This window comes from Ascaphus truei, chromosome 5, assembly GCF_040206685.1.
Source record: "Ascaphus truei isolate aAscTru1 chromosome 5, aAscTru1.hap1, whole genome shotgun sequence".
NCBI lineage: Eukaryota > Metazoa > Chordata > Amphibia > Anura > Ascaphidae > Ascaphus > Ascaphus truei.
In genome coordinates, this window is record NC_134487.1 from 295,120,760 (window position 1) to 295,144,353 (window position 23,594).

The window sequence follows — 23,594 nt, forward strand, 5'->3', positions numbered from 1 at the left end:
TTATTTATACATGTATATTTAGGCACTGTACCGTATATAAGTTTTTCTGGATGTGCACTGAGCTTTGTCTGTGTTTTATGTTATGTCTCTGGTTTTAAATCTACTTGGAATAAACCAGCTTTCTTAAAGCAGCAATCCTGGCTCAACAGAGGGTCCACTGTCCAAAATGGTGAAACAATATGGCTGCACGGGTCAGGGCTTGCACCAGCAGCCAATAGGAAATCTGCCACAAGGTTTGTATTTCGGTGCCAAATTTGTAGCTTATTTTGTGTCAAAAAAAATACAAAATATTTCTAAAATCAGGGGGGTCTCCGGACGTGGGGGGCCCAGTGATGAACTCCAGGGGACCCCTCATATCAGATAAGATTAAGAGAAATAAAAAGATCCCAGGCAGGATTGCTGCTTTCTTACGCGTCCACTAAGAAATTCTGGATAAATTACCAACCACTCAGGAGACAAACTAGCATCATTCTGAAGCTGTTCTGTATCTTAGATTGCTTATTAGATGAACTTGAAACAATGTATTCCCAACTCGGGTTCTGAGACGTCGTCCCCTAAAAAGTTTGCCACTGAAATCCAGCATATCTACTAAAATCCAGCCCTAAAGGTCCAGCATATCTACTAATATCCAGCCCTAAAGGTCCAGCGTATCTACTAAAATCCAGCCCTAAAGGTCCAGCATATCTACTAAAATCCAGCCCTAAAGGTCCAGCATATCTACTAAAATCCAGCCCTAAAGGTCCAGCATATCTACTAAAATCCAGCCCTAAAGGTCTGGCATATCTACTAAAATCCAGCCCTAAAGGTCCAGCATATCTACTAAAATCCAGCCCTAAAGGTCCAGCATATCTACTAAAATCCAGCCCTAAAGGTCCAGCATATCTACTAAAATCCAGCCCTAAAGGTCCAGCATATTTACTAAAATCCAGCCCTAAAGGTCCAGCATATTTACTAAAATCCAGCCCTAAAGGTCCAGCATATCTACTAAAATCCAGCCCTAAAGGTCCAGCGTATCTACTAAAATCCAGCCCTAAAAGTCCAGCATATCTACTAATATCAGCCCTAAAGGTCCAGTGTATCTACTAAAATCCAGCCCTAAAGGTCCAGCATATCTACTAAAATCCAGCCCTAAAAGTCCAGCATATCTACTAAAATCCAGCCCTAAAGGTCCAGCATATCTACTAAAATCCAGCCCTAAAGGTCCAGCATATCTACTAAAATCCAGCCCTAAAGGTCCAGCATATCTACTAAAATCCAGCCCTAAAGGTCCAGCATATCTACTAAAGGTCCAGCATATTTACTAAAATCCAGCCCTAAAGGTCCAGCATATCTACTAATATCAGCCCTAAAGGTCCGGCATATCTACTAAAATCCAGCCCTAAAGGTCCAGCATATCTACTAAAATCCAGCCCTAAAGGTCCAGCAATCTACTAAAATCCAGCCCTAAAGGTCCAGCATATCTACTAAAATCCAGCCCTAAAGGTCCAGCATATCTACTAAAATCCAGCCCTAAAAGTCCAGCATATCTACTAAAATCCAGCCCTAAAGGTCCAGCATATCTACTAAAATCCAGCCCTAAAGGTCCAGCATATCTACTAAAATCCAGCCCTAAAAGTCCAGCATATCTACTAAAATCCAGCCCTAAAGGTCCAGCAATCTACTAAAATCCAGCCCTAAAGGTCCAGCATATCTACTAAAATCCAGCCCTAAAAGTCCAGCATATTTACTAAAATCCAGCCCTAAAGGTCCGGCATGTCTACTAAATAGAAGCTTCCTTAGAGTTCCCTTTTATGGAGCAGAACCTCCCATTTGGGAAATATTGTCACATCTGATATCCCTACACTTGCAGAAAAAAATGATCTTGTTAAAATTGGTATTTTTTTTTTGCATTAGCTCTGCAGTTGGGACATTTTTTTAAGTATCTCCCATTGCCTGTTGCTCTTCTACATATTATACCAATCTCTACTGAACAAATACTCTACATCAGGAGTGGCAACCTTCAGTCCTCAACGGATACCAACAGGATTTAAGGATATCCCTGCTTCAGCACAGTCAACGACTGAGCCACTGATTGAGCCACCTGTGCTGAAGCAGGGATAGTCTTAAAATCTGACCTGTTGGTGGCCCGTGAGGACTGTTAGATTAAACTGAAAGCATGCAAGAACAGCAATGTTTTATAAAAGGGATGAACTGAGATCAATGTAGAATATATTCACCCTCCAAGGGCAGATCCCCTTAATTTAATGTTACATTGTTTGTAAGGGGTGATTGCCGGAGCATGGAGGTAGAATGTCAAATAAAAATTCTATTACAATAGAAACCACCGTCACCGATTGCTTTCAACCACTTTTGCTGGAGGTCAGAAGACACGTGATCAATAAATGTAATAATGATATATGGTGTACTTATTTAGCACCAATAATTCCAAAGCATCTTGGCCTTTATTATTCTATGTAGCGGAGGTGTAAATCCATGCTACTTCCTATTATTTGCATGGCAGACTCCAAAGACAAAAAGGGAAGATATAACATTTCAGAGAAACTATTTCATGTGGGAAAGCGGAGAATACAGGGAAATAAAAGCGATTTACACAACGCCATTTATAGTGAAAGTGACAAAAACTAGAATATAACGCGCAAGACTATGTATCCAAACCAACGCTTAGCACCTAATCAAAAGCTAAACCACACTGAATGAATTCTCAAAGTGAGAGAGATATCAAGGAGTTCGTTTTTATTTAAACCGTAAGGCGTTTCTTTGCTTTTTGTGGAGGGTGCCTGAGGTTTCGTAGAAACATACAGTGACTTTCTCTATCAATAAGGGGGCTGAAAACGGTAATGCGTGATACATATAAAAATCATTTTTTATTTTATCAAATTTTTGAATGTTGTGTATCGTGATTTTTTCCTTTAATGTACTGCGTAGGGATGGGCGAAACGGTCAAAATCTGTTCCCCGGAATTCCGCAAATCATTTTGACAAAATCTGTCCCGCACACTAAAATCCGCATTGCATACGTAAAATTCCAGACAGATTCATTATTGCACATGCAGCCCTGCTTCCTAGTGAATGCAGTACGCTACCAATGCTGTACCTGTAGGCTCGCAGGGCCTAAGCCTCCGCCACGGAGAGCCTGGGGCAACTCGTACGAATATTGGTAACCTTTACTTGGTGCAGCGCCTCCACCTGCGATGGCTCCCAACAGAGTGGGAGTTGTTCCTCGCAGGACACTAATATATATATATATATATATATATAAATATCACTCCACACACACAGCATGTAAAATAACAAATGACTTTACTACCGCAACATAACCTTCCATATAATCAACGGGTGTCCCTCCCTAGAGGAGACACTATACTACTGCGTCTCGCAGGACGCGACCCCTTCACCATGTACTCCCACACCGGTCCAGTACCCACACTCAGTGTTCCCCCACCCTCAAGTGAAATATGTGTATGTGACTGCGCAGCCACTATGTCCTGATGTAGATATATGGTATAGTTGGTGCACTTGATGGTGTTACCTGCCGAGCGCTCCAGCGCCCGGGCCTGCCAAGGAACTTCACAAAGGATCAGTCGACGGATGAAGTCCGGGACTACCTTCAGGGGCGATCCCACCCGGTTGGCTGCTGCTGCGGCTGTTGAGGTCTGAGCCCAAACCTCCAGCTGGATATTGCAACGGTCTCTGTGGGCTATACTTCTCCGGTGAACACTAAGGGGAACTGTAACCTATCTGAGGGCCGGTCCCTACTTCTGCTCCACTCTACAGGGACTCAGGGCCTAACTGGGCCGGGGTATGTGGCCTAGTGTAGGGCTGTTGGCCTCCCTACACATAGAGCTCCTTCCTCCTCCGGTTCGGCTCTGTCCCCGTGCTCCCCTGCGCAACCTTCTAACCCCCTCCTACCGATTCCTGGCTGCCCTATTGGCTCCCTGGCATCACCTGGTCTCGCTATGGCTGCTGGGACTCGTAGTCCTGTGCGCTCCACCCGCTCCTCTTTCGCGGGCTTTGCAACCTCGGACTGCGCATGCGCGACCTCTGCTCCATCGCCACCTCCACGGCCCGCCGCGCTTGCGCGAACATCCAATATGGCGGCGCCCTGATCGCTCGGATCACTGCGGAGCCTCCGGTACACCGGAGCGCTCCCTGCACTCGCTGCAACCTTCCCTATTCTCCCCGCATACATAGATATATGGGTGAGTCTGGGGGACCTGGCTACACATACAATCCACATGGATTTTTGAGCATAAGAGAGAGATTTCTTCTTTTAATAGCCGTCGCCAGCTGTGTATATATCACCTCAAGCTTCCTGCCAAATTAATTAGGGAGACATGCCTGTGCTTAAAAAGGAGCACATCTGGGGTACCTGGCTTGGCGATATGCAAAGTATATTTAAATGAGTCCCGTCCCACACTTCTGTACCAACTATATAGAGTTGATAATACGCCTAAGGCACCAACCTAATGACTGGAATCATATCAGATTTAACAGGCCCAGAATCAACAACCACTGATTTTCTAGGCCGCAGCTCTTGCAGTGTGAGCTAAACCAGCTGATAGAGAGTATTATTGTGACATCCTACTTTTGAGCTGCTCGGTGCTCACTGCTCACACATGTAGCTAATCCAGCTATTAGCATATCTCAGAGGTATCTCAGGTGTGCTCCACAACGAACATTAAACTGTCAACCAAGAAGTGGAAGTGGCCTGCTTTTAAAGGAAGCCAGGTGAAGAGAGCTACTACAGGTATATGCACTCAGTTTGGTGCTACATGAAGGATATGTGCAAAAATAGCTATGGTATAACAGAACAGGGTCAAAATTATTCACTGTGCCATATGTCAGTGCCAGACACATACTGAAATGTAATACTTTATTTCACAATAAATAAAACTCTACAAACTGCAGTCTTCGACTGAGCCACTGATTCAGCAACCTGAGGTGAAGCAGGGATATCCTGAAAACGTGACCTGTTTGGTGTCCCTTGAGGACTGGATTTGGCTTCCCCTGATCTAAGGCTTATTTTGCTGTGTTGTCCCCCCAATAAACTTTGCAGAAGTTGCACTTATCCAGGAAAACGATTGAATGACTTATTTCCTATAATAACCATTAGTGAAAGGACAGTATTGTGTGTGTATATATAGACATGTCTAAGCTGTGCCCCACCTGAAAACAAGATGACTCAATCAGACTCGCCAGCTGCTTCATAAAAAACGTTTTAAAATCACGTGTAAAAAAAAAAATGACCCAGAAAGACTGCGCGTGGAGCGGCTCAGAGAGTAAAGACTGACTCTGGGCCCTGCGTTTGAATCAGGTTTGAATCTGGGCCCTGCGTTTGGTTCAATTCCTGGTCTCAGCTGCTTGTGACCTTGGGCAAGTCACTTTATCACCAAAGTCATAGATTGTAAGCTCACCTGGGCAGGGACTGAGTCTGTAAAAGTTCCTATGTGCTGCGTACCACGCGCTATACCAGGGGTGCGCCAAGTTTTTAACTTGCGCCCCCCGTGCCTGCTTACCTCCTTGCTCGCGCTCCTCCTTGGCTCCGGCGTCAAATGGCGGCGCGGGGTCATGTGACATCACGTTGCCATGGCGACGCGTCGCCGAAGATAAGGTAGGAGAAGCTGCAGAGGCGGTGTCCCCCCCCCCCCCGGCATTTAATTGAAATGTCTTGGAGGAGAGCACGGGACATCTGTAGCCACCGCGCCACCATGGAAATTCTCACCGCCCCCCACTTTGCGCACACCTGCACTACACTGTAATTGTGAAGCACTTTGAGTGCCATTGGGACTATGAAATAAAGTTGTTATTAACTATCCAGTGCTCTATTGTTAATTCTTTAAAAGGTATCGCAACCCACTGTAAATCTACATTTCTCTAGACATGGCTACCTGAATCTTTCACTGTAAAATACTTCTCCCCAGGAAATGAGAATCGGCAGTCGTTCATTGTTAAACTCTTTCACGGCATATGAAATAAAGTTGTTGTCATTATTATTATAATAGAAACGGAATCACGCTGAATGCAGCGGGAGTATTTGGTGCAATTCTTTGGCGCACTCCGGAGAGTGAGGTCTAAACATTCAAGACAGATGTGCACTAAAAAAAGTGGCGTGGTTCCCAAGCAGAGGCCGAGCAGTTTCCATCCCCAGCAACAGCCTGCGTTCCGCACTGAAATAAATCACAACCACTAACTCAGGGGCGGCCGACGCCAGGCTTGACCTATTGGTGGCCCTTGAGGACTGGAGTTGGCCGCTCCTGCACTGTGTATCACACTCATGCACACGCTGACATTTACTGTACATTATTGTTAACATTATGTTATCATTGCATTAACCTCTTTGTTACTGGAGAGTAACTTGTTTTCCAATGCAATGCTGATCCATCTACAGAAAGAAGATTTGTACCATAAAATAAATTGGGGTGCATAAAATCTTTTGCCCCTGTGCCCCCCCCGCCTGCTTTCCCCCCCTGCTTGCGTCCACCCCCCCATCCTTACCTCATCTCCAGCGTTCTGACGTCATGTGACGGAACGTTGGCATGGCAACGCGACATCATGTGACCCAGCGGCATCATTTGACATGGCGACGCGTTGGCAGAAGCCGCCGGAGACAAGGTAAGGGAACTTACAGAGGCCTTGTGCATGATCCCCGGCATTTCATTTAAATGCTTTGGGGAACAGTGCGGTCCTCTGTAAGCACCACGCCCCCCCAGAAAATCTCACGCCCCCCTGAAATAAATAATGAGCAAGTGATTGCAGAACAGCTGCATATGGCATGTGAGAGCAAAGCTACTGAGGTCCATAGCGGTACCCCAAAGTTGAAATACATGGCGAGTTAGGTATGATCTCCCTTATTTTTGGTGGTATGGATCTAAGATCTTTGGTGAAGAGAACTAAATGATGGGTCAGTATTTTACTAAGCGGTACTGCTGACTTGCATGCTTATGATGGCGCACCTAGGACATTTAGACGCGGCCGTATTGCCGCAACCATTCAGCCGCAGCAGTTTCACCACCAGAACCGTTCACCGCCGCAGTTAATGTATCCCATAATCTCTTACCCTAAACCTCTTACTATAAAACCCCAAATCTTATCCTAAAAACCCAAACCCCTTACCCTAACCGTTACCCTAAAAACCTGACTCCCATACCCAAAAAATCCAAACCTTAACGCCTTACCCAATTCAGGGACTTACTAGACAAGACAATCAGCTTCCGTCACTGGAAGTAACGTACTGTAACCCCAACGTGTAGCCCAGTATACAGGAGCATCAATTGCATTATATATGGGACTTATTATGCCACTTGAGAGGGCAGTCACATTGGGACTCTCGGGGACACAGCGGTACAATATATCCTCTTTCTTTATTAAAATATAGAACACGCACATTATAATTATATACTCGTAGGAGAATACATATTGACTTATACCTCCCCAAACCCTCATCTAAACATGTGGAGAGATACCTCTATACCACGGGGCCAACTCCAGTCCTCAAGGGCCACCAACAGGTCAGGTGTAAAGGATATCTCAGCATCAGCATAGGTGGCTCAATCAGTGGCTCAGTCATGAGTGAGCCACTGATTGAGCCACCAGTGCTGAAGCAGGGATATCCTGAAAACATGACCCTGTGGTGGCCGTTGAGGACTGAAGTTGGCCTCCCCTGCACTATACCTTAACCCAGTGTATTGTATGGACAGCGACCAATGAGTTGTGTGTGATTACATTACAGCTTATGTCTCTATATAACCCCCATTCCGTGGCTCGCACTCCCTGAGTTTATTCTCCGCGCCACATAAATAAGAATGGATTCGTTGCTGCGTATTCCGTGGAGCGGTTTTTGTTTCACTCTCTGGAGCCCTTTTTGTTGACTATACAATAAAATGTGTTTACTGTCAACAACACAAACACACACACCCGTTTATGATACTCGCCGACTTTCACTAGAAAGTGAAAAAGTATTGTATTGTATGTCTTTATTTATATAGCGCCATTAATGTACATAGCGCTTCACAGGAGTAATACATGTGGTAATCAAATAAATAACAGATAATATAAATAAGAGAGCATGGGAATAAGTGCTTCAGACATAAAAGTAACATTAAGGAAGAGAAGTCCCTGCCCCGAGGAGCTTACAGTCTAATTGGTAGGTAGGGAGAACGTACAGAGACAGTAGGATAACTATATACCGGCAAATCAGCAGTATTAGTAATAACCACAAATACATCATTTATACACTTAGTTTTTGATGACCTAATACAGACCCGCCAAGAATTTGCCCATAAAAATAGGTACCACTACTTGTGCTGGATTGAGGTGCTGGCAAGCAATTCCTATAAAAGTCCCCTAACTCGGGGTGCTCAAATCCAATCTTCCAGAGCCCCCAACACGTCAGGTTTTAAAGATACCCTGCTTCAGCACAGGTGGCCCAATCAGTCCCTGATTCCGCACAGGTGGGCCAATCAGTCCCTGCTTCAGCACAGGTGGCTCAATCAGTGGCTCAGTCTTTGACTGAGCCACCTGTGCTGAAGCTGGGATATCCTTCAAACCTGACCTGTTGGGGGGGCTTGAGGACTGGAGTTGCCCACCCCTGTCTAAACCTATGCAGCTTAACACGCATACAAACTTTCTGTTTAAGGCTGAGTCCATAGAAGGGGAAGCAGGGCTGGATCGCGCTGACGCTGAGGCTCGCCTGCTGAAATCTGCGCTATTTCATGCCCATGCAGGCGTGCTGAGGCGCGATCGGGAGGCGGGGGGAGACTGAGGGAGGCGGGGCAGTGACGTCGCTGGGCCAATCGCCCGCGACGCACCGACGTTGACGCTGCTCCGCGCTGATTGGATGTTTTCAGCCGACAGCGCTCTGAAAAACAGCTTGGCTGTCGGCTGAAAAATCCAGCGCCTCAGCACGCCTGCGGATGCTCGCCTGAGCCCCCTCTAAAGACATCCTCATGGAGGATGCAGGGGCTCAGCGCGGAGCGTCCGCACGGCTCAGCGCGGCCTCCCCAGCTATGGACTCGGCCTAATACTGTTGGAACAGGATCTAAAAACCATGTAGTGAACCTGCTAAAAAAGGTGAAATTAGAGGTAAATGGTATTATCTAATTTCCATTATATCATTAAAAAAAAGTGATGCTGTGTACAATTGCACAACCCTCTCATTCTCCTGCTGCTTTTTCCTTGATTACATCACGATGACATCACTATTACACGTGAATTGTTTTAACATGACGCGAATAACCTTTTAACCTAATATCCAAGATCAAAGGGCATTTTCAGGGACAGAGGATTATTTTAGCAGCAACAATGCTCAAGATGTAAAAAAAAAAAGCAAAATACTTCCCAATGAGTATCGCGCGCACTCCACTCCTACAAATGATGGAGTGTAGCTTTATATTTCAGTCATAGGCCTCGTCCCGACTGCTCGCGGCTGCGCGCTATGGCGTACGAGGCGTCAACAAGATACAGCCCTCTACGGGGCCGGCCCCAGTCACTACAGACAAGAATTTTGTCTTTCCATGAGGCGACAGCATCACGTGGTTTCCTGTTAACCAATGAGAGCGAAGGTGTTTTTAAGCCAATCAGAGTGAAGTAAATTTCAACCAATGAGAGAGGATGTGATGTCATTGCCGCGCGTCCCATCGCAGAAGTGAGTGAGTAGGTGAGTCCACTGATCGCAGCTTTTACGTGTGCACGCGACGCCGGGCGCTCCGAAGCACGCGTGTGGGCGCTCCGAAGCGCGCGTGGATGCGCTCGCTGGGGCCGTAGCCATAAGAGAAGACATCTTTAGTAACTGCTTCCCTGTTTGTACTGACAGCGCAGATTTACAGCAGAGTAAAGTCTAACTTGTATTAACGGTGAAATTCACTGGGACTTGGAACCTGTAATTATTTTATCTCGCCACTAAAGAGATGTCGCTGTCACTTCTCAGAAGAGCAATATCTATTGATGTTAAAAAAAATCCTTGTTTCCATTTCCAAGAAGGTTTGTTCTCTCCTGCATGGTCTTGCCTGGGGCAGCACTGCGGGTGCTGGAAATACTCGTACGTGCTGGAAACGTCGGGGAAATCGGGAAATAGTTATCTTTATGCTATTGGAGTCAGAAAGGCGGTAACCCTTCTGTTACCACCCACCAATCAGAAATGTTAATCTGATCCTGCCACAACAAAGGGGTGCGCAAACTGGGGGGCGCGAGATTTTTCTGGGGGGGAGGGTGTGCGGCGGTTGCAGAGGCCCCGCGCTATTCCCCAAGGCAACTCAATTTAACGAGATTCAGAGGCGTGGTGTGACGCGTCGCTGGCATCAAATGACGCTGCAGGGTCATGTCATGTCACATGACCCCGCAGCGTCATTTGACGCCGGCAAAAAAAGGTAAAGGGGGTGCAAGCACCGCGGGGGAGAAGGCAGGGGGCGCAGCTCCCAAAGTTTGCGCACCCCTGGTCTAAGTTCCCAGAACTTGCTAAATGTTCTAAGCACAGTTACAGTGGGTAAAAAAAGTGAAATTTTTAAAGGAGTAACTGTGAGCTCATTTGAATGTCATTACCCAGAATCCCTGGCTACAGTGGGAGCACTGTATGAGAAGATGCTAATAGATAATGGGGAAAGGCAGGTTCATGGACCTGTCGGAGACATGTGAATGTGCTCATGTTATATTTGTATTTGTTGCAAAACGGTTGTATTGCATTTGGCTGCGCATGCACGACCGGCACTTGCCTGCTGCGCATGCGTGAAGAGCACTGGCCGACTGTGATCTGCACATGCCGGCTGCTCGTGCCCATGCACTATCGGCAAGCTCCGATCGTGCATGCGCACCAGTGACCGGCAAGCTCCGATCGTGCATGCACACCAGTGACCGGCAATCTCCGATCGTGCATGCACACCAGTGACCGGCAAGCTCCGATCGTGCATGCACACCAGTGACCGGCAATCTCCGATCGTGCATGCACACCAGTGACCGGCAAGCTCTGATCGTCCATCCGCACCAGTGACCGGCAATCTCCGATCGTGCATGCACACCAGTGACCGGCAATCTCCGATCGTGCATGCACACCAGTGACCGGCAATCTCCGATCGTGCATGCACACCAGTGACCGGCAAGCTCCGATCGTGCAGGTGCACGAGTGACTGGCAAGCTCCGATCGTGCATGCGCACGAGTGACCGGCAAGCTCCGATCGTGCATGCGCACCAGTGACCGGCAAGCCCCGATCGTGCATGCGCACCAGTGACCGGCTAGCTCCGATCGTGCATGCGCACCAGTGACCGGCAAGCTCCGATCGTGCATGCGCACCAGTGACCGGCAAGCTCCGATCGTGCAGGCGCACCAGTGACCGGCAATCTCCGATCGTGCATGCGCACCAGTGACCGGCAAGCTCCGATCGTCCATGCGCACGAGTGACCGGCAGGCTCTGATCGTGCATGCGCACCAGTGATGGGCAAGCTCCGATCGTGCATGCGCACCAGTGACCGGCAATCTCCGATCGTGCATGCGCACCAGTGATGGGCAAGCTCCGATCGTGCATGCACACCAGTGACCGGCAAGGTCCGATCGTCCATGCGCATGAGTGACCGGAAGGCTCTGATCGTGCATGCGCACCAGTGACCGGTAAGCTCTGATCGAGCATGCACACCAGTGACCGGCAATCTCCGATCGTGCATGCGCACCAGTGACCGGCAAGCTCCGATCATGCATGCGCACCAGTAACCGGCAAGCTCCGATCGTGCATGCGCACCTGTGACCGGCAAGCTCCGATCGTGCATGCGCACCAGTGACCGGCAAGCTCCGATCGTGCATGCGCATGAGTGACCGGCAAGCTCCGATCATGCAGGTGCACCAGTGACCGGCAAGCTCCGATCGTGCATGCGCACCAGTGACCGGCAAGCTCCGATCATGCATGCTCACCAGTGACCGGTAAGCTCCAATCGTGCATGCGCACCTGTGACCGGCAAGCTCCGATCGTGCATGCACACCAGTGACCGGCAAGCTCCGATCGTGCATGCGCACCAGTGACCGGCAATCTCCGATCGTGCATGCGCATGAGTGACCGGCAAGCTCCGATCGTGCATGCGCACCAGTGACCGGCAAGCTCCGATCGTGCATGCGCACCAGTGACCGGCAAGCTCCGATCGTGCAGGTGCACGAGTGACCGACAAGCTCCGATCGTGCATGCGCACCTGTGACCGGCAAGCTCCAATCGTGCAGGCGCACCAGTGACCGGCAATCTCCGATCGTGCATGCGCACCAGTGATCGGCAAGCTCCGATCGTGCATGCGCACCAGTGACCGGCAAGCTCCGATCGTCCATGCGCACGAGTGACCGGCAGGGTCTGATCGTGCATGCACACCAGTGATGGGCAAGCTCCGATCGTGTATGCGCACCAGTGACCGACAAGCTCCGATCGTGCATGCGCATGAGTGACCGGCAAACTCCGTTCGTGCATGCGCACCTGTGACCGGCAAGCTCCGATCGTGCATGCGCACCAATGACCGGCAAGCTCCGATCGTCCATGCGCACCAGTGACCGGCAAGCTCTGATCGTGCATGCGCACCAGTGACCGGCAAGCTCCGATCGTGCATGCGCACCAGTGACCGGTAAGCTCCGATCGAGCATGCGCACCAGTGACCGGCAATCTCCGATTGTGCATGCGCATGAGTGACCGGCAAGCTCCGATCGTGCATGCGCACCTGTGACCGGCAAGCTCCGATCGTGCATGCACACCAGTTACCAGCAAGCTCCGATCGTGCATGCGCACCAGTGACCGGCAAGCTCCGATCGTGCAGGCGCACGAGTGACCGACAAGCTCCGATCGTGCATGCGCACCTGTGACCGGCAAGCTCCGATCGTGCATGCGCACCTGTGACCGGCAAGCTCTGATCGTGCATGCACACCAGTGACCGGCAAGCTCCGATCGTGCATGCACACCAGTGACCGGCAAGCTCCGATCGTCCATGCGCACCAGTGACCGGCAAGCTCCGATTGTCCATGCGCACCAGTGACCGGCAAGCTCCGATCGTCCATGCGCACCAATGACCGGCAAGCTCCGATCGTCCATGCGCACCAGTGACCGGCAAGCTCCGATCGTGCATGCGCACCAGTGACCAGCAAGCTCTGATCGTGCATGCGCACCAGTGACCGGCAAGCTCCGATCGTGCAGGCGCACCAGTGACCGGCAAGCTCCGATCGTGCATGCGCACCAGTGACCGGCAAGCTCCGATCGTCCATTCGCACCAGTGACCGGCAAGCTCCGATCGTCCATTCGCACCAGTGACCGGCAAGCTCCGATCGTGCATGCGCTAAATCATGCATGCGCACTCCACGCTGCCACAAAAATATGCATTGTTTCACCCTAGAGAGCGGGCCCCCCAAGAGCGCGGGCCCCCGGGCTTTGCATGGGCTATAGATACACCTCTGATTGGTTCACTAAAAGGTGCAGCCCCGCCTGCAGGAAAAGATAATAAGAATCGTGTCTGAGCGATTGATTCCTCTCATTGAATATGATGGGATGCCGCCTTCCCTGTGCTCGAGAACAACTCAGCTCTGTTCAATTCGGCTTCCAAACATCGTGAATAAAACGCCTTCGAATCATGCGAGGATCTCATTGCATCAGAGCTAATTATTTTGTGTACTAATCAGCAGGCAATTGTTTGAAAATGTAATGGATGGAGCATGCTGCCTGTATAGTACAACAGGGATATAGTACAACAGGAATATAGTACAACAGGGAATATAGTACAACAGGGAATATAGTACAACAGGGAATATAGTACAACAGGGAATATAGTACAACAGGAATATAGTACAACAGGAATATTGTACAACAGGAATATAGTACAACAGGGAATATAGTACAACAGGAAATATAGTACAACAGGGAATATAGTACAACAGGGAATATAGTACAACAGGGAATATAGTACAACAGGAATATAGTACAACAGGGAATAGTGTACAACATGGAATATAGTACAACAGGAAATATAGTACAACAGGAATATAGTACAACCGGGAAAATAGTACAACAGGGAATATAGTACAACAGGGAATATAGTACAACAGGGAAAATAGTACAACAGGGAAAATAGTACAACAGGGATATAGTACAACAGGGAATATAGTACAACAGGTAATATAGTACAACAGGTAATATAGTACAACAGGGAATATAGTACAACAGGGAATACTGTATAGTACAACAGGAATATAGTACAACAGGGAATATAGTACAACAGGAATATTGTACAACAGGGAATATAGTACAACAGGAAATATTGTACAACAGGGAATATAGTACAACAGGAAATATAGTACAACAGGGAATATAGTACAACAGGAATATAGTACAACAGGAAATATAGTACAACAGGGAATATAGTACAACAGGAATATAGTACAACAGGGATATAGTACAACAGGGAAAATAGTACAACAGGGAATATAGTACAACAGGGAATATAGTACAGCAGGGATATAGTACAAGAGGGAATATAGTACAACAGGAATATAGTACAACAGGGATATAGTACAACAGGAAATATAGTACAACAGAAAATATAGTACAACAGGGATATAGTACAACAGGAAATATAGTACAACAGGGAATATAGTACAACAGGAATATAGTACAACAGGAAATATAGTACAACAGGGAATATAGTACAACAGGAATATAGTACAACAGGAAATATAGTACAACAGGGAATATAGTACAACAGGAATATAGTACAACAGGGATATAGTACAACAGGGAATATAGTACAACAGGAATATAGTACAACAGGGATATAGTACAACAGGAAATATAGTACAACAGAAAATATAGTACAACAGGGATATAGTACAACAGGAAATATAGTACAACAGGAAATATAGTACAACAGGGAATATAGTACAACAGGAATATAGTATACACCCCAGGCTCCCAGCAGCTGAGGTTCAGGCCTCCTGTGAGCCACAGGTAACGCACCATACACACAATAGCCACCATATCTCCCAGGGGGCAGGGGAAAGTGCGCTACACTTATAACAGGGGTGGCCAACTCCAGTCCTCAAGGGCCACCAACAGATCAGGTTTTCAGGACATCCCTGCTTCAGCACATAATTCTATGTATTTTTATCACCCGTGCTAGGTTGGCTAGTCTTATGTAGCCTCTTTCTATTGTGGTCATTATGTAAATAGGCAAGATCAGCCTAAAACTATTGGGTAGGTGATATTCTTTAGCGGTAGCCGATAATAGCCGGGAGTTTAGCGAGCAGCACGTGAATACTGTAGGTGAAAACAGTCGCTGTTATTTCTTCATCTGGGTGATCATTTGCTAAATGTAACATTGTTGCATACAGTATATAATTGGGCGAAGTATATTCATTTGCATGCTAATTGGGCATTCTGGCATTGCATTTAGTCCACACTTCTCGCTGCAATAAAATGAGAGTTATCGCTGCGTTATTTAAACATTTAACTAAACACGTAGTTAATACTGCGCTACAAATAACATTATTGTTTTACCATTAACGCACAGCATGTCAGTTTCAAAGCCAGTGATTGAGCCACCTGTGCTGAAGCAGGGATATCCTGAAAACCTGACCTGTTGGTGGCCCTTGAGGACTGGATTTAGGCAACCCCTGCCGTAGAACCCGTTACTTTGAGCTGGGTTACTGATTCTGTGTTGGGAAGCTGGTACAGTCACAAATCAAATAAAGAACTAAAAATGTTAACTTTGCAATACTGTATTTCCTATTATTTCCTGCACGCTCGTTTTGTCTTTCACATCGCTGTAATATGTGGTTGCAGTTTAAGTTTGCACAACATAACAAATAATAATATTATCAATAATATTAAGTGCCCTTGTGTAGAGGCGTAAAAACATCTTGAAGAAAGGGGAAATATTTTGTTTTTCTGAAGTAACTCCCGGTTAATGTGTGACACACACAAGAATCCTTAACCCTTTCCCCTCTCTGACTTTAGGGCAAATATTTCAAGGGCATTTTGTTTTAGATTAAATGCCTCCAAACACAATAAGTTTCTATGAAAACCTTGACTTCATCAGGGGTCAAAAAAGTTTCAAATGCATTTCAAATGGCCACAGACACTCCCCCCCCCTACATTATAAAGTTCTTTATGTGAAATAGAGGTACACCGTAGCAACATGCAGAGGAAATACTCAAACGTGACGGAATTCAGGAATTCTCGTACATTTATCACAGTCGTTTCATAATTCATAACATTTCACATTACAAATGTAAAGCTGAGCCGTTACACATAATACAAAATGAACAATTCATGCTGTGGTTTTTTTTAAAGACTTTTAGAGACTTGCTGATGAAAGAATGAAGGATAAACTGCATTTCCAAGAGGCAGATATGAAGCATTTATAGAACAGTGTTAGGGCAAGAGTTGCATGCAGTCCCTCCAACCCCCCCCCCCCCGCCCCGTTTTCTATCAACATTTCTCCAAAACAGAGAACTACTGGAACACTTTTAGACAATAGAGGGTTACTTACTTCTTTATGTTAAGTACTTTTTGCACTATATAGGATTGGTATTTTCCAGTACTTCACATTACCAGAAGACACTGTCAAATATTGTTTTAGGATGACTGGTGCTGTACTGGAATATGGCAGGGGTGGTCAACTTCAGTCCTTAAGAACCCCCAACAGGTCAGGTTTTAAGGATATATCTGCTTCAGCACAGGTGGCTCAATGAGTCCCTGCTTCAGCACAGGTGGCTCAATCAGTCCCTGCTTCAGCACAGGTGGCTCAATCAGTCCCTGCTTTAGCACAGGTGGCTCAATCTTCGACTGAGCCACTGATTGAGCCACCTGTGCTGAAGCAGGGATATCCTGAAAACCTGACCTGTTGGAGGGTCTTGATGACTGAAGATGGGTACCCCTGGAATATGGTATGAGCTGCTGACGTTTATTTAGGGCAGGGCATTGTTCTACCTGCAATCTCAAGCCGAGCACAGCATTGCAGGTGCTATACATTTAAAATAAATGATGGTTAAGAGCAAGGTGGTCATCACAGTGAGGGTTTCAAAGTGACATCCCGGTGCTAGAGTTCTTCTACCTCCTCCTTTCCCTAGCCTTATCTTTTGTCGAAACCGTGGCTCTCACCTGTACTGGGTGCCTGGGTGCGTCGTAAACCATCCGTTACTCACTAAACATTTTAACTACTGCTTCAAAAACTGCTGAACCTTAACACAGTCTCTGAAAGTTTCCACTTGAAAACCAGAGAGCTACATCTTGTCATTCTGGTTGGTCGCATTTGTCACTGGTTTGAAGCAGAATTTAGGACAACTCCTAAAAACTAAATTTGCTGCCTACAAGATAAGGTATTGGTGACCACAACTATGCACTTGTAACTGCGTAGTTATCATTCTTTTAAAGCAGATGATTTTATGTCGTTTCCTGGCCCAGTAATAAGATTTCTGTAGATGAAACAAATGTATAGTGCTTTGCAAACCTGGCAGGTCTTTTCTTGAGGGCTACAGTCAAAAGGAACAAGTATTGCAACATACAACAAATCTAAAAAGGTATATATTTCCGCGCACCAGATTGTGGATAAGTGAAATATAAATGGATTCATTGCTACAGCAAGACATATAGTGAAAAGATATTTATACCAGAGTTACTTGGTCACAAACCATGAAAGGTACAGTGTACCATAAAGAAATATAGGATTTCAAAAAAGTCAATACACACATGTGAAGTGAAACTATTAGGATACTAATTGTAACCTTAAGTACACAATAAGAGAGTCTGCCGCTGGTCAGTAAAGATTGCTCAGCATCTTATGGAACTCGCATGGTATAGTAATTAATATATAATGTGATGTAGTGAAGCAGGTAAGTATTGCACGTACATCAATTCAGATAATCCAACCATTACATGTTAGGTAAATGTTACCACGAAAGCACACAGCTGGTTCCCACGTCAAAGGGCAGTCACTGCAGCCCGCTCTCAGGTTGGTGGATGTAAGCGTCCTCGTTTCGGGCTGTCCGCTCCTAGGTTTCGGCAACTGCTGTCAGCCGGTCCGTGGCGGTTCAGTGTTTTCGTGGCTCTAGTGTTACATAAAAGGCTCCCACACTATCGGCTGAGGCGCAAATGTCCTCGATACGCGCCGAATGCACTCCTTGTGTCTCCCGCGGCGGCAGCTGACATCACCAGACTGCGTCACTGAACAGTGACCAACCAGTGATTAGTCAGTGTCTCGGTATAAACCGCAGTCACAGGCAGCAAAGAACAGTGAATATGGAGTCCATAAAACATATCCGGTAATCAATCCAACGCGTTTCGTAGACCTTATCTACTTCATCGGGGATGATGAACCGCTTTGTCTGACCGCCGGGCCCCACGCAGCCACCGGGCCTGGGACACTTGTCCCGGCTGTCCCCAGCCTGTCGGCGGCCCTGGGTTAAACAATAGGCAGGTTTGGAGGCCAAAATATTTTTTATCCGGAAACAATATCTATGCTTCTATGTTTACTTTTACAAGTATGGGCTTTTTAGCCAGTGCAAAATACAGGAGCACTTCAGTATTAGGTGATACCTTTTTTATGTGGACTAACAATTGATATTTTAGGACCAGCTTTCAAGGGGTCTCACTCGCTTCCTCAGGTCGAAGACTAACACGGCTACTTCAATTTAATTCCTGCTTTTTATGTAAGAATTTCAATGGGAAGGGGGCACGTACACGGTGCATTACAGACCTCACAAACGTAATTTGGTGCCTCAAGTGCTCGTTAGTCCCAACATTCTGGTTTTCCATTATGTGCCAAAGCTGCCACGTGATGGGCTGATCTAAACCAGGGGTGGCCAGCTCCAGTCCTGAAGGGCCACCAACAGGTCAGGTCTTCAGAATATCCCTGCTTCAGCAGAGGTGGCTCAATCAGTGGCTCAGTCAAAGACTGAGTCACTGGTTGAGCCCCTCGTGCTGATGCAGGGACTGATTGAGCCACCTGTGCTGATGCAAGGAGATCCTGAAAACGTGACGTGCTGTGGCCCTTGAGGGCTGGTGTTGCCCACCCTTGATCTCAACAAATGCAGATGGAATTTACTGTTGCACGAGTCTGTTGATACCGCTCACGTAATAAGTATGCGTGGGACATCTCAGCCAGAAACACACGGGGTTACATAAAAGCACACACAGTAAAACACTGCGAGCCTCCGGAGCGCAAATACTGTACTCCCATTTCAGTCACATCTCATGTGATTTACCAGGGGAGGGCAGCTTTTCATTTTGCATGTAAAAAATTAAACCAGTTGGACTGAAAAACAACTTTAATTAGTTAAGGGTCATTTGAAAGAGGTTTCCTTGTAGAGCAGCAGGTCTTTGATTCTTGTGTGTGTGACATTTCTGCTTATGGAAACCGATAGCACAAGTGTGGCTGGATCTGCACGTGATTTTTTATTACAATCCAGAGGTTTTAAAATGACAACCGTAACTTTATGTAAATAACACACTAAGGGACTAAAAAGCCCTTTCTCCCCCTTAATAATAGCATTATAGCTACAAAAAAAAGGGAATTATCCTCTAGCAGGATTGGCCAACTCCAATCCTCAAAGGCCACCAATAGGTTAGGTTTTCAGGATATCCCTGCTTCAGCACAGGTGGCTCAATCAGTGGCTCAAAGACTGTGCTGAAGCAGGGATATCCTGAAAATCTGTTGGTGGCTCTTGGGGATTGGAGTTGCCCACCCCTGCTATAAGGATTGTTGACTGAGCCACCTGTGCTGAAGCAGGGATAACCTTAAAACCTCCCCTGTTGTTGCCTTTGAAGACTGGAGTTGACCACTCCTGTCCTATAGCAACACCCATTTGCCCAACTCATCAAGAAAGCCATGCCATATGACATAGAAGAAGCAATGAAGACATTGCTAAAGTATTTTTCAAGGTTTTCACATGCAGAATAAAAGTGGCATCAAGTTTGAAATGATGTGCAAAAATATCCCTCGGGAAAAAAAGATTATAGACACCTACATGGTGGTATCGTGGGTTAAATCGACATGGTCATATTTAACCAAACTCTCAAATTATTAAGCAGGTGAAAATGAAAACACATCTACAGTATTTGCCATTTAGTTCATTGCCTCTCCAGATTACAACAGTGATGTGTTTGACTGGTCTCTAAAAAAACATAACGTGGAGATTATTATGAAGACATCAGGATCCTGGTTAGATGGTATTTCACATACCAATTTTTCTATTCTAATTCAGCAAATAAAAATATCACTTCTGAGCACATTCACATGTCTCAGACGGGTCTGCAACACTGGCTTTTCCCCATTATCTCTTAGCATACAGTGCTTTTACTGCAGCCAGGGATTCTGGGTAATAACATGCAAATGAGCACACTGTCACTTTTTGCTTCAAATCCATTTTGACATGGACCCCTATAAGCTTCTGCCTGCCACAATACACAGCTTTTCAGCACAGCCTGGGTTAGTGCAGAGCCAGTAACCCTACTCATAGACAGCTATTACACCCATTTGGGTCTCATCAATGTGAGGTTGGTTATACTGGCTTTGAAATTTGAAGCTGGGATACGTTTCAACCATACCTTAAATAAGTTATAGTGGGTAAAAAGGTTACAAAAACGTTCCACTTTATAGCTTACAGCAAATGAAAATATCACTTGTGAGCACATCTCAGACGGTTGAATCTCAGACGGGGGAGGTTTTTTTTTGTCACTTTTTTTGCCCACCATAACTTATTTAAGGTATTCTAATTCACAAATGTGTGGCACGTTCCCTCTTCAACTAGAAAGGGGGAGAGGGATTGGCATGATGTGAGCCCCCTCTGAATGGAAAGTTAAACACAAGTCAATTTGTTTCATCCTAAGCAATTATTTTAAATGAGATCAGACTATTTTTAGCTGCTACTGTATGTCCTTATATTTCACAAGAACGTTCAAACAATCTGACTCTGTTGGTGAACAATCATCATTATTTCTAAAAGTTCCCTCTTGACTTCATGGCGAGTTTTTTTTTTTTTTTGCGTCTTTAGATACCTATGAGAGTTTGCAGCCCATGAAAGAGTTCATTCAAAAATAATTCAACATTAAATTCCATCTTGCACTTATATACTGAGTATTAAAATGATACGTGATGTTTTTTTCCTAAATGAAAACGACATTACTTAATGAGCGTCCATATTCACCCGACTGCTTTTCAAGTAGGTAAATAAATCCATGCTCCTTATTTAATAAGCTGTGAAGCTGCTTTTTCTACAGGGGAAGAGATCGGCTCTATTTTTATGAATGGGACTAAAACCTTCTCCAGCATGGGGAGGCAGCTTCACAATATGTTGAATAATCAGTGGCTCAGTCGTTGACTGAAGCAAGGGATATCCTTAAAACTTGACCTGTTGGTGGCCTTGGAGGACTGGCGCTAGCCACGCCTGGTGTAGTGGAAGGAATAGTGATATTATGCTTGTAATGCAGCAGTTCATAATCCCAATTACCAGGGGTTTTACTTTTGTGTAATGTGTGCCACACAGTAACATGACACTTCAATCACTAGTAAAGCAGGAGTAACATAAATCAGGAACTAGGGGGGGGGGGGGGGGCACTTTTGGTGAATTGTTCCCCCAATCTAATTAGATCTCATTTATTTTATCCCATACCCACGTGATCTATGACCAATTCTTTAAGAGAATAAATTGGAAAACAATTAGTGGTAAGTGGCAAGCACTCTTCAACTGCATTTTCATTGTAGTCTTGAGAAATCCATAGGATATTTCCCTGGAGGGTAACAGGGAAGACCTCCATAGCAGCTGTATCACTAGAAATATGCCCTCAGGTGCTAATAAATCCATTGATATCTACATGTACCAGCTGAGCCCGGGAACATTTTATTCCCCATGAAGATAATGACAGTCATAATGGAAAATAACATCCCAAGAATGCAGACTGACAGCATAGTTGCCACTACATACAGTACTGCTCCTTCTACATGATACTACTAAAACTAGTGTAACAATCATTGTTTCGCTGATGAAATGTTGTAGCCAATCAGGTTTGCAGCAACAGTATCTATCTGGTGTAGAATATCAGGATCTACTGTACGTACAGTAAAAATAACTATTTGCCTCCTAAATACAGCAGCTGGAAATAAATATCAGAGATAATGTGCCCAAGTTAGTGATATCTTAAAATAATAATAATAATAATCTGAAGGGCAGGTCCTGTGTATTTGTAAGATATTAGATATATTTTAAAAAAATATGCAAATTACAGTTACGGTATTAATACAGCAATATATTTAAAAAAATCCAAAAATCTTGATCTAAACTATAACCTGTATCTCTTAAGATACATGAAATACAGCTTTAACACAAGAATGCCACAGGCATAACTGGAAATATCATTTTTACTAATATGCCTCAGTTGTTGTTGCAATAATCAACCCCCCCTTTTTTTTTTAGCCCATCCTTGTAAATGTCAGTAATATCCCTGCAGTAAAACAGCATGTAAATAAATCAGCGTTACATGCAAGCAGGGGGGGATATGGCACTGCTATAATCACTTGCATATGGATCAGAGCCTTTTAGGATGCTAGGAGGTTAGAGATGATTTAACCCCTTCGGTGCAAAAAGGGATCCCTCGCATGTTGATCAGAGTCTGATGAGATGACAGATCTCTTGAGGTGACAGATTATTTAACCCCTTCATGGCTGGAGGTGACCACCGGATATACCCCCCCCCCCCCCCCTTCTGTTTGATATGGGAAATCCTTCAGGTACTACACAGCAGGTGATGGGGGGGGGGGGGGGGGGGTTGATGGGGGGGGGGGGGGGGTAGACTCACCTGATCCAAGTCCCCTGGCTCTTCCTTGAATGCACAAAGGAGACATTTACTGCACGAAAGCAGCGACCAGACAGCCTGAAATCAGAGAAACATCTGCCAGATATCGCTGGGATCCATCAAAGAGGAGGCTGCGGGTGCCCTATTAATGCAGAGAGCCCATGGGTGCCCACGTGTTAAGTCTTCCTGCCTTGCACACAGGGGCAATCACACACACGCCTGCCCCTTCTATAGATCTTGCATTGCGTTGATCCTTCTTTTTTGCTTTGCTGCCATCCTCGGTTGCTTTGGGTTACACCCCTTCCCTCCTCGTCTCCTCCTCTCCTTCCCTCCTCTTCTCCTCTTCTCCTCTCCTCCTCTCCTCCCTCCCCGGTGTTGTAGTACAGCCTGACTCCCCTCCCTCCCTGTGCAGTGGACCACTCACATGCACAGCGTGTGTAGCCTGGGCTGGCTCTGGGAGACTGGAGCAGAGAGATGGAAGGAACCAGCAGTGTCTGCTCATCACATACACACCGGCTGCAGGATATTTATCAAAGTCTCCCTGCTGCAAAACTAGTGGGGGGAAAAATGCACAGAATTAATCAAATAATAATAATAATAATAAAAAACCTTGGCAGAGATGTCATGGTGCTTAAATAGGGGCTAGTGCAGTGCTTTCCAACTTTGTTTTGGTTAAGGAGCCCTAAGTGAAATTCTGAGGAACCCCCAACCCTCGCTAATATCGGGTCTGTGATCAGATGCATTGTAAAGAACCCCAAACCTCTCTAATAGCGCGTCTGAGATTAGTGAATATGCCCCTAATAGCGCAT

At 46.1% G+C, this 23,594-nt stretch overlaps 1 protein-coding gene across 1 annotated transcript in view; it reads right to left on the reverse strand.

The window, feature by feature from the left end:
* PRR5 (proline rich 5) overlaps nucleotides 1–23,127 on the reverse strand; it is an 86,352-nt gene extending 63,225 nt beyond the window's left edge. Inside the window, exon 1 of the mRNA XM_075602762.1 lies at nucleotides 22,789–23,127. Coding sequence (XP_075458877.1) covers nucleotides 22,789–22,834 — 46 coding nt within the window. The 5' untranslated portion in view covers nucleotides 22,835–23,127. The remainder of the gene's footprint in view (nucleotides 1–22,788) is intronic.
* Between the last annotated feature and the right edge of the window lie 467 nt (nucleotides 23,128–23,594).